Source organism: Clinocottus analis, unplaced genomic scaffold (assembly GCF_023055335.1).
Source record: "Clinocottus analis isolate CAN_PGR_092001 unplaced genomic scaffold, fCliAna1.0.p SCAF_15, whole genome shotgun sequence".
In the NCBI taxonomy this organism is placed as follows: domain Eukaryota; kingdom Metazoa; phylum Chordata; class Actinopteri; order Perciformes; family Cottidae; genus Clinocottus; species Clinocottus analis.
In genome coordinates, this window is record NW_027175876.1 from 8,508,106 (window position 1) to 8,520,675 (window position 12,570).

Sequence of the window (12,570 nt, forward strand, 5' to 3'; positions counted from 1 at the left end):
TGACTGACACCGTTTAAACAACAGACACAGGACGGAGCAAACACTGGAGTCCATTCTCAGCCATGACTGAGTGACGAGACAATGGGAAAGTTGACGTTTATGTTTGCAGATGGAAGAGAATACCTGGAACAAAAGTGTGATTTAAAATCAGTTACAAACCACGCTTTAAGTTTTTTAAATTTCTATAAGAACCTCAATATTCCTACAATTTGTTAAATAATAATTAAATAGTTTAACATAGGGAAACATGCTTATTGCAGAGTATGATATGTTTTTGCAGAGTTCATGTTAGACGAGATAATTGATTTGACTTGCTGCTTGTTAAACTTTTCTGGCTGGCGACACATAACCCCAAAAATACAGGCAAAATTAAGTAAAAATTATCGGCGCAAGTCACAAAAAACCCAGAATGAACCAAGAAATATGAGATAATCAAAATGAAATGTAAAAAGAAATATAAAAGCATCATCATTTTTCCTTTAACCTCAAATCAGTTAAATAAAGTAAAAAATAATTCATTTCTCAGCTCCATCCGATTCAATTTTTCCTTGCACGTTTTTTTATTTTCTATCAATCAACATTTACTTTTCCTGATCACATTTGAATAGTTTTTAAAGATTATTACGCTTCCCTTCCCTCATTGCTTGCAGTCTTTATGACAATCTCAGCAAGCTGGCTGCAGCTACATATTTAACAGACAGATGTGACACATTTTGTCATCTAATCCTCAGCAAGATGCATAATTCCAATATAAAAAATAAATAATCCTTCAAGATACCCTTCAAATGTCCAATGCATTTATACCCGAAAACCTTTGACTAAGGAGGAACTGAAAAGGGATACACTATTTAAGTGTCTAAAATGTGTTAAATGAAAAGCGTAACACTGTTGGGCTTCTTTATGATGTTTTATTCCAGCACAAGTCTTTTGTGTTGTAAAATGGCTGTGTAGCTAGGAATTAAAGGAGAAGTACAAAATGGAAAATTACAGACAGCTCTAGTATAATTTGTTTAAATCCCTATTGTGTTTATTTCCTAAAACCACATCTAGGAAAACATAACTTCCCTGCCTTCTTTGGAAATATGGTCAGAAAATACATTTTCAAAAAAGAAGTGAAAAGGTGAAGAAAAAGATAAATGAAGCTTTATTTCAAGTCACTCTCACGGTGGAGGGCACTCTGAAAGGGCCGCTGGATGCATCACATGTACTGCCTGCTGAAAGAAGGTCTTTACTACCCAGTCAGGTAGCCCTTTTTTCCATTTCACATAGTTTCTACCAACAGTGGCACACGGGGAGGGCAGTAAACTACTATAATGCACATTTTATGCATTGGTTTATGACGATGATAATTGCTGCTCTGCTATAATTTTCCTAATTTAAGCAGGCTATAAGAAATTACATATAATGGACCTCAAAACCACCAGACAAGTGTATTTGAGAGGGACCAGCTGTGTCATTGCAGGGCCCTGCCAGAGTTTCCCTCTGTAAGTGAAGAGCGGTCTCTTCCTCAATGGCCCAGTTTTAGCTTGACACCAAGAAACTATCTTTTAAACAAAGGTTTGCCAAGAGAGTGTGAAGAAACAGCATCATTTGGGATTGTGGTCCACCAGGACATCAGGTAAGGCTTGATATTCAAGGTTTTCCACTAAATCCTGATGAGTTAAAAGTTTGAAACTGGGCCCATTTGTCGCTGTGCAAACGTTGTGTCAGCCAGCACACGGGCGAACAGTAGCTCTGATGTTTGAAGCACACAACGACTTCCTGGTCAGGAACTCAACAAAAACGAACAATTAAAAAAACAAACAAAAAAAAAAGCACAAGGTCAACACTGAGAAATGATGGGAAAACCCTTTCTTTCTTTCTTTCCTTCCTTCCTTTTTTTTTTTTTTAAAAAACATAGATTTTTTTTAAACTAAAATTCTCTAACGTTATCACAGAACGAAAGAGAGAGAAACGCTGCCGTCATTTCCAACAATGAAAACTCTTCCTCAGCTTTGTTATGTACAAGATTTAAACATACCATGACATGAGGACGACAGTTTCATGTAATTTAAAATGAAATCAAATTTGACCACTTGTAGTGAAATTGCCGCCACACTCTGATGTCACAGAGCAACACGACATGAATCATAAATATCAAAAAGGGGAAATAGGACAACCACACACACACTCACTTAGGCAGGTTATGCTGTAAATTTACAGTAATGACACCTATAGTTCTGTAAGCCAAAATCTCTATTTTAGAATGCTGAACATTAGGGTAGCTTTCTATAAAAATCATATTTTTCATTTCTTTTTCCCCACCCGACAACACTAAGCGTATGGCTTAAATATTTGTAAAACTATGTAGTCCAATGGGGGAATTAGAGTCTCTGCCTTCTCAGTCTGGCTTGCTGAGATGATCCTTAGCGACAGATGTCTACTCTGCTGTGTGTAGCTGCACATGGCTGTGTATGTGTGTGTGCACATGTTTGTGTACGTGTGTGTGTACGAATGTTGGAAAGCAGAGCATGAAAAGGGGGAATCCACAACGAGGGCGTTAGATCAGACTGCAATTCTTGCTCTATGTGCCGCCATTTTTTTTCCCTTCCTTCCTTTTTTTTTTTTTTTTTTTTTTTAAATAAGCACTTCGGCACAGACTCCTCTTCCTCTGTTCAACACCTTACAAAGAAAAAACATCCTTAAATCAAGAGCCGCATCATAGCCACTATCCCTTTAGGCTTTCAGCAGGGCTGCCAGTGTAAACATGATCCTCCTTTTTCAGTGAGCTCAGAATACTGACTCGACAGTGGGAGATAACGGGAAATAAATTCAACAAAAAGACAACAACAAATACAATGGCCGTTGTTGTGGAGATATGCAGGTTAAGGGAAAAAACAAAAGAAATAATAACATTTGACAGCTACCACACAGGAATATTTACTGGGACAGGGAGCAGTTCGGGCAGTATGGATCCTTAGTGCAATGAAGGCCAGAGGAGCAGCGGGCTTCGCCGCCTCATCGTTCATACAGCCGCTCGCTCTGGAAGGTGTGGCCAGCCGGCTCGTCGGCAGCTGAAAGAGGTCCAGTGGGCTTCAACAACTCTCGCCAGGAAGAAGAATAAGGGCAGACATTATGCTTCTAGTCACATATATTCACTCACACAGTCCATACACACTTTATACTCTGTAAAACTACGACGGCTAAAGCCAAAGAGGGGAACAGAGAGAGTCTGGTCCAGAGCGTCCTCTGGAGGAGTCCTGAGCCTCATGTCGTTCACTTTTAATAAAAAGTTATGTACCTGTGAGCGTCTACGTGTATGAGGACGTGTAAACATCGAAATGTGTGTCGTGAAGAGTGCGAGAGATTATTCTGCTCGGCCGCTGGAGTGGGTGTGTTAGGGCTGTGTGCAAGTTAGCGATGCCTGTGACCAGTTTCCTATTGTATTGGTATTTGTCTTCTGTGTGTTTGTGTTCTTCATATGTTTTTTTATTATTTTTTATTCCTGTTAAGTCTCTCCACGGTCGTAAATGTACATTCATCCATCGTAGGGGGAAGGTGTGACGCTGGGCCACACACCAACTGATCCTGAGGCTTTTCCAGTGGTCCAATAAAGACTCTCGCCTCATCAGCGCACTCAAAATAAACAGCAGTAGAGGTACTGGAGGACGCTGTACCAAACGTAGCCGGAGGCGAACGCAACCAGCTGGATAAAGCACAGCCACACAGGGTCCAGGGTCATCTGCCGGGAGACCGCCTCCTTCTGTCCGTCTTGAGAGGGGAATGATCCTGATGAGGAAGGGAGAAGTCTGAATTTTGCTCTGATGCATATTTCTTAACATTTGTTGAACCAAGATGTTGTGATTTAAAGTCAGACTGAAATTTAAGTTAATTTTCCCCTTTTAAAAATTAGCATTAATGGCTATTTCAACGTGTGTACTTATTGTAAGAGTGTACGTTTCCTTTGGGAGAAATGCCAGTTTTATGCATTTCAGCTCTTGTCGATATGTGAACGTGGCGTTACTCCATGTTGGGATTGAGCCACAGAGTAACGTATGGAGGACCGAGCTTACAGGACTACTGTTGCTGCGAGACGGCCGACGCTAGCTTCAGTAAAACCTCTCTTTGCATTCGCTTGCAGGAGATGCCCGTCATAAATGTCAAGTTAGAGACTGCTTTATCTATAAAGAAGATATATTAAAGATAATGTGAGAAGAAAACTGATTTCCATAATCAGGGTTTTCCTGGAAAAACACAATTTCTTGGTCATGCGTGCTGGGAATCACATTTTTAAATTGGCTTGGATCTGATGCGCCAACTCTCCGTTCTCCATATGCCTGCTCACCAAAACGTGGCTCTGCATGTTGCGTCTCCGAGCAATTGTAGCCCTCAGAAGTCAACTGTTGGCATGTTGCTGTTTCATTCTAGTTTATATGCATTTTCATCAAATTGAGGAAACTCAGATTTCAGTTCAACTTCAACAAACTGACATGGTGAGACAGACCTGTGGCGTAGAAGTGGGTCAGCAACTCTTCTTTCTCCACAAACCTCTGATACAGCCAGTCAGTCAGGGCCTCCGCCTCAAAGGGAACCTCTTTTATTGGGTACATCCTGAAGGAAAAGAAAAAAGGAAATGGAAGAACGATGAAACACAAAAAAAGAAAGAATGACGTTTCATTTAGCGCAAATGGTCTGCGTCGATCTGTCAAGGATGCCGCCGTCCGTTTCAGACTATGTCCGTGTCAGTCTACTGAAAGCTCCAGCACGCTTTGAGTCTTCATGAGCGGGTCGGCTCGTCAGTGCTGTGGAGATCCTGACAGACGAGTTGTGAAGCTCCACAAAATGCTTTAGTGTGTGGGAAGAAAAAGTTAAAAAAGAAATTGTTCAAGGAAAAAAAAAGGGTGTTTAAAAATGATGCATTAAGAATACAGAATATGTCGGGAATTGAAAAATGTTAATTAAATGGGTTTAGTTTAAATATGTAATTTTCTCAAAAATATTCTGAAGACATGTTTTACTTTATGAATTTTTTTTTTGTATATATTAATTCATAAACACAAAAAAAGAAAGTGTGATGATACGGTTTTGTTTATCCATGGTAATTAAACAGCGCCATGCGCTCTACATACTGGGTAATAATATCAAACAAAAGCACATCTGTGCCTTTGAGGAGAGCTTCTGTAAGAGTGTTGCAATGCCTGTTACAGTATTGATTACTGGAGTGATCAATACAGACGTCCTCCTGTCAAAGACGAGATAACCAAAACCAGGCAGGAATGTTTTAATCTGCTCCAGTTAAACTCACACTACCTAACATTTGTTCATTCTCAAAGTAAGAAATTGTCCAATCAATAAGCCCAAAACCTCTCAAATATTCACTTTACTATCATAAAGGATGAAAGAAACAAGCGCATTCTTTTATTTAAAATTAAAGTCCCGAGTTTCAACTCTATTCTTTAGCCAGGCTGACATCTAATTGTCGACCTTTACTAGCTGTTTATTTATCAAAGTAAACATCTCCAGCTGGCAAAAACACTTAAATAAAAACAACAACACAATGACCGATGCACTGGTTGACATTGTGAAAGTAATGAAGGGTCCTTTTTATGAGCCTCGAGCAGAGTGCTGATGAAGTCTCGTCTCCAGCCAGAAGGGGTCCCTAGTAGGCCGAGCAGCTGCTGGTCACCTTCAAATAGAGGTTACAGTCTCCTCCCTCAGACCAGCACTTCCTCTGTGCTCAACATTTGGATAATAATATCAGCCATAAAAGTACATCTGCGCCTAAAAAGGGAGAGCCGCTGTACGATAACTGTATTATGTGTTACTGTATTGATTACTGGGTGTGATCAAAATAAATAAATAATACTTTATGATTATATTATTAGATTATAATCAGGAGTGTGTCTTTGAAAAGGGTCATAAATTCAGCCTTTTTGCTCAGAATGAGCCTATATTCTGAGAATTAGAAGTCATAAGGTGAGCGGAGAGGACTTATTGAGGCAGAAAATGATCAGCAACTAATTTCATGAATGATTAAGTAATCATCACGTTACTGTTCAAGCAAAAATGCCCAACAGATTTGACAGATTGTCAGATGAAACAAGAGACCTGATTTGAAGACGACTTTGTTTCTGGGAAATTTGAACCGTTTTCCTCACGTTTAAATTGAGAACATAACAAGCAGATCAGTTGATAATGAAACGTGTTGGATGCAGCCCCAATTTCTTCAAAAGTATTCACACAACCCCCTAAATACAATGATAAACGTAATGAAAATACAAAGGGCTGTCCACATGACAAATGTGGTTCCCATAAAGCTTTCTTTTCCTCGTTGAGCCCGTATACTGAATATTATTAGTGTAAAAAGCAGAGGACGTCAGTGCAGTAAAAACATGGTCTTTGTACTGAAGCAGCCTGTACCGCCAAACCAGGAAAAGACTCTGCGTCGTCGTTCCACAGATCAGAAGGGCAGGGCCTGACAATTCAGCACAGACTTCCGCTAGGTTAGAGTGTTTTAAGTGCACATCTACAGACCCTTCTACTTATTATCCGTCAGTTCATGGTGTGCAAGTCTGAACAAGATCCTCTTTGAGTAGAGCAACTTGTATGTCCCCAGAGGCATGGGACTCCAGTTGAATAAAAGATAAAACTGACTTAACATCCACTTTTCATTATTTACAGTTCTAGTAAAGCCGACTTAAAACAGCTTTCGACCAACAACAACTACACCAAAACTGGAGCTTAGCTGCTGTGGCCGCCTGATAGGCCAATTAGAGTATAAAGCAAGACGGTCCACAAGGTTTCTCCCACTGAGTCGGTGGATATTGGGCGTCTTTCATGTTACTGGTGTGCCAAAGAAACCAAACGGCTGGATCCTCAAAGCATCAGAAAGGACAAAGCACATTCAGAAAGAGGCTGACAGTAACAGACACGCCAGTGGCCCTTGAAAATAACAGATTCGATAATATGTGGACACAAAGTAGCAATTAAAGCAAAGTAACGCTCAAGCAAGCCATCACGAGAATAAAAGCTGTGTTTTTTTCCCTGTTCTGCGTCACAGTTTTGGCGATAGGTGGTAATTTGTTGTTTTGGGCTTCACACGTCTTTCCTATTAAGAGTAGTTTTTTTTTCACAGCAGAGATTGTTGAATGTGTCCTTAAATACATGTAATAATTCATTCATTTATTTACTTATAAACACATGGGAGCATGGAGAGCGTTTCACACCAACTTCAGCGCGGTCTGCTTGCCAAAGTCCTTCTACTCTACTCTTACATGTAAACAGGCGCCGTAATCCCGTCAGAGGAAAATAGAAGCCGGCTTGGGCCAATTATCAGGAGGTTTGAGCAATTAGGGATTTGAGTAGTAGGGGGCAGTCACAGAGCTTTCCTTCAGCGAAAATAGTCATGCAGAAACCTGAATCTTTTGGCGTGGAGTTGAGGTTAACGGAGGTGCTGCTGATTCAGTTCCAGAGCAAATAAACGTGCTTATGCTCATTGGCTTGTGAACCAGGTTGGTTTGAAGGACACATGTCTGTCGCCCCGCACGGCCAAAATCAAACCACATGTTGAAGTTCACAGTACTCACTTATTGAAAAAATTTCTCCTTGGAGATTAATAAAGTACTTTTTATTCATTCTCTGAACGTTCCCGACTTGCTACGTTCAGGCGGCTACCAACAGCGCCGCCTTGCTCCAGTCATATGGGCCATTTCAGATTAGGGCGACAGGTAACCGTAATCAAATCCTCACATTTGAGAAGCTGGACTGAGCAAAGGTTTGGCAGTAGTGGTGGTGGGATCTGGTGGCGGTGTGTTGGCGTGAGGCCATGGCAGCACTCTTATTTTCACCCTAACCCACTTGGCAGCAGCCGTCTTGTTACCAGACACCCTGGCGGACGCACAGACAGCTGCGAGAGAGCTGCAGTTTCTTCTGTAAATAACCATTAATCTGGTTTTTAACGTCTCTGTGTTGGACGTTTTTAGGCTAAATGTCAATACAATATATGGACTAAAAGTTCAGTTTAAAGCCAAAGTCACATGCGAGATGTCAGAGGCACTTTTATAGAAACATAAAATCATAGCACGTGACAAAGTTAAGCTATGTTTGCGACAAATAATTGAGGACTGCTTGAGTTCAATAAATTCAACAATATAATGCTGCCATCTGAGGGCAACACAGACCCTGGACTCTTTTAAGACTGGTCTAAAAACCTTTTTATTCAAGAAGGCGTTTTCACTTTGAGTTGACTTTTATGACCTTAATTTTATGACTTTGATTTTAACTATGTGGCACTCTGAGATTCTCGGATGAAGAGTGCCTTACAAATAAAATGTATTATATTATTATTATCATGTTAAAGAATATTATTCCATAATTAAAGTTATGATTTAATTTCCTCCCATAACAATTGTAAACATGCTGGGCTAAAATGAAACCAGTGTTTCCTTCTTATGCAAACTGAAACCGCAACTGTACATTTACAAACACAACTCCATGTGCATGTTTTGCAGAAGCGGAGGCAACATAACAGCAGTTGCACTTTTTCAATTGAACGAGCAACGGTTGATGCTGTAACGGTATCACTCACTTTAATCAACTCATCCAATATGTCATTTGCAAATATATCAATATGCCGTCTTAGTAGCGCTAACATCCAGTACCTGCACTATGTTTTATGAAAGATGGATAGAGTTTTCTGGACATGTGAACTCCTTACATAAAAGGTCCACGGACAAGTGACAACACCGGTAAATTCAGGTTATGAAGTTTGCAAATCAGATGCTTCTGATCCTCCATACTTCCTGCCCAATATGAACCATGTAACTTCTTTAAAGCTCTTATTCTTCAGGTAGTTTCCCCGTCGAACTGGCCTGGAAAGCTAATTTAATTTGGACTGTAGCTGGAAGAGTCTGGTCATTGTTTGGGGATTCTGTACGTCCCTAAATCTCTCTTGCTCTGAAATCTTGAGAAACAAAGAGGTGCCCTGGGAGGCCTGCTCTCGGGCAAAATGTTGCAAAAGGTGAATATTGAAATTAACAGCCAGTGTTGCTCGGGGAGCAAAGAAGTCTCCCACCCTGCCCTCTGTCTCTTTCTAGTTAAGATAACAGGCCTCGTCTGTGTGCAATGAAGCTCTTAATCTCAAACCACTACTTTTGAGTTCTTTCTCTCAACGCTCCTGTGACAAGAGGGTCACCAGCTTTGAACTAAAACAAATAATGAATAAAGTATGCTAAAGAATACATATTAATACAATTTGTGCTACACTGAATTACTTAAGATGGTGCTTTTCTTGTATAATTTTTCCTTTTGAGGCTTGTTTGCAGAACACCAAACACTCAAATATCTGCAACGAGAGAAAAGTTGAGTGCACTTGTTAACGCCTCCATTTAGACATTAATCTACTTCCTCGTTCACTCAAAGATTTCTATGTTCCAGGAAATAGTTTGGACATGACCAAATCTTCATGGAAAAATTTGCATCAGTTATTCTTGTTCTAATGCGCTGTCACATTGTTGCTCAGTATTTTTGCTGACTGATGAACATTTCCATTATGTTCTAGTAATCATACACTGATGGCTCAACATACACTGATGGCTCAACTCTCACAAATGATGTTACATGTGCACTAGTGTCACCTGATGTTGTCATCAGGTGTTTTAGAGTCGTTAAATATCACATCCTGGTTGCAGAAATTACACATTGTTTCAACAAATATATAATCCCCTTGTGTGTGCAGTGCACTAATGCCTCTGTGACGACACAAGAGCCAAGCGGCTGACACAGAAGTCTTGAATTTCCGTTTAGTTTATGATTGTCTTACTCTAATAAAGTAAACAACTGAAGGGGAAATCCCATCTTTAGTCTTAGTTGTTTGCAATGATGTCGTCGTCATATGTAGTAAATTCCTCGCATCAATAAGCTTAATAACGTTTCTAACTTGTGCAGAAAGTTGATATCATTATGTTTTGAGCATTATTGACTATCTGTGAGTTAGAAATCAATTTAGAAATGACCCAACATCTGTTAAAGTAACTCTTTGTTTCCATCATGCAGAGTGGACATCACAACACAATGTCACATTCTGCAGACTGACCAGACATAAACGCGTCATATTTATGCTTTCAGTCTCATATCACATGTTTATAATTCCCCTATATTTACATATTTCACAGCCGGTATACAAAAGGTGTCCGTATCGCAAGAATAGTGAACTGAACTCTGGTGGTGTGTCCTAAACCACTGAAGGTCTCGGCTCATGGCGTGAAAGCAGACCGTCCACGTGTAACTAATACTAAACCCATCTTCTGATTGTGAACTACCAGGAAAGTGATCTCTTGATCCGTTTCAGTAGTGCATATATACATGTATACACATACATACATACATATATATATATACATATATATATATATATATATATATACACACACTATATTTATACCAGTTTCTTTTCTAACCGTGGTAATGCATGTTCACGTCATCATGTGACAGACGCGTGTTGAGCTCAAGTCCCGTTCCTCTAGTAAAGGTAAAACATTGACGTGATTGAATGTAGGCGTGTCTCTCTGCTTCAATCCTTGTTTTTTTCCAACAGGCACATGTTCGGGTGATTTTTCCCTGACGATAGTGGGTGGACATTGAACGGAGATTTTTCCTTCACAGGACAAGGCTCACATGTCCCAGGAACGGGTGAACCAAAAAATAAATAAATTATAGCTCTATCATTTATATTTTTAATCATGTTTCATCGATGAGTCCCTAATTTTTTACCTGATTTTGAACTTTTTTTAGGGTCCCAAATGATACCTGTTATTAGTTTTATGAGAAGTTCTAAAGGGTAAAATAAAAGAAGAGTACTTTAATTTGCCTTGTATTGTTATATTTTGATGAGAAGTATTTTTTATCAGGTACATTATATATCGGGTAAAATACACCCGAGTGCATTACTATTTGTAACGTTTGTGTTTTAGGTTTAATGCCCCATTTCTGTACATTAGTAACCACTTATGATATCCCAGGACGAGAAGCAGTCAAAGAATAATGCTGATTATCAGTTATTTCTTTTTGTGATGCCACAGAGTATATATACACGCATAATAAGCACCAATTAAGTGTTGCATGGCCTGCTGATGATAAAAGATAAACCCTCAAAAAAACTGATTTATGAACTTTATGGTTCTCGGGTAGTAAAAAGTCAGCGTTTTCCTTCGACTGCACCAACTGAACCACAGTTATCATTAATGTCGGTTTTGGACGTGAACTCGAGTGACGAGCAAACATAACCATGCTTTTCTTTCACTTGTCCTCACTTCACTCCCGAGTCTACGTGGCAGGAGCACACTTTCACCTGGTCACTGCCCGGGCCAGATGGAAGGTGTGGGAGGAGCCATGTGCAAGTTAACAACAGCTTAACACGGGAGCGTCGACCTCTTATCAGTGCCGAGGTCAGACGTAGGAGGCCATAAAGCCCCCGTCATCGGTGGATATGGACTACACGACCTGTGCCGACTTTATAGTCACACAGATGTCAGCGCAACCTGATCTTTATGAGGGAGAATGACTGACCTCAGCTTCAGTGTAAAGTGGTGAGACGCTCTTTTTAAAGACAAACTGCATCTTCTCCAACACTGATTCTCAAGTGGGTACGAGTACCTCTGGAGGTACTTGATATTTAAAATTAGCATACATTTAAAAAATCCTTTAAAAATAGTAATTTATTAAATATTGAATAATATAATGTGTAAGTTTTTACACTGAATTATATATATTTTATAATAAATCAGATACTGATGGCACAGCACTGTGCATTATATATTTTTGTATATATTGCTGGTTAGGGAGTCCTTGTCTGGGAAAAACATTTCACAGAAGGTTGAGAACCACAAGTGTACAATACTTATTTTCTCTCTCTTCTGTTTTTATAAAGCATTCGTTCTGATTCTCCAAAGTTACACAACACAAAAAAAACCCGACCGATTTTCCTGATGGAAAAGATGTATTATCTTTTTTCCTGACCTGCGCATGTCGAAGCGTGATTGAAAGATGATTCATCCCGTCACCTGCCAAGGATTTTTTTTAAGTGCCGGCCCTACAAACAGTTCCCAAAGATGGCTCCTCAGATGGCTGAAATCAAGTCACCTTCTAAAGGGATTTGCTTTTTCGGTCAAGTCATTTCAGTGTCTTTTAATAAGACCTGCAGATACCCTGTCTTCACCCATCTATTGAACAAACTAAATAAGGACGGGGATGACTTCTGTAATGTGTTTCTATGGCAACAGATGTCCTCTGAAGACCCACAAGAAATGTTGGGATAATTGAGTCGAGTTTTTTTCTTTTTCTTCTCAAGACACCACCTCTAACAACTCATCACACTCACAGGTAAAACACATGTAAGAAATATTGATCCTCGGAGAGGTGTGAACCTCATGAAATAAAAAAGAAAAGACAGCGTCTGATTTACAGATAGTAAAGACTAACTTGCAACCTTCTTACAAAGTGCCTCGAGAAAATAAAAATATCAGGCTCAGATTTCCTAAAGCGGTAACGGCTGCTTCCCCGTCTCGGAGAGAACGCCAGGTGTGCAGCTGGAAA

General features: G+C 39.8%; 1 protein-coding gene across 1 annotated transcript in view; it reads right to left on the reverse strand.

Moving 5' to 3' along the window:
* Window positions 1-894: 894 nt before the first annotated feature.
* lpgat1 (lysophosphatidylglycerol acyltransferase 1) overlaps window positions 895-12,570 on the reverse strand; it is a 37,500-nt gene continuing 25,824 nt past the window's right edge. Inside the window, exons 7-8 of the mRNA XM_068577348.1 lie at window positions 4,484-4,590; window positions 895-3,768 (exon numbers count right to left, since the gene is read on the reverse strand). Coding sequence (XP_068433449.1) covers window positions 3,617-3,768; window positions 4,484-4,590 — 259 coding nt within the window. The 3' untranslated portion in view covers window positions 895-3,616. The remainder of the gene's footprint in view (window positions 3,769-4,483; window positions 4,591-12,570) is intronic.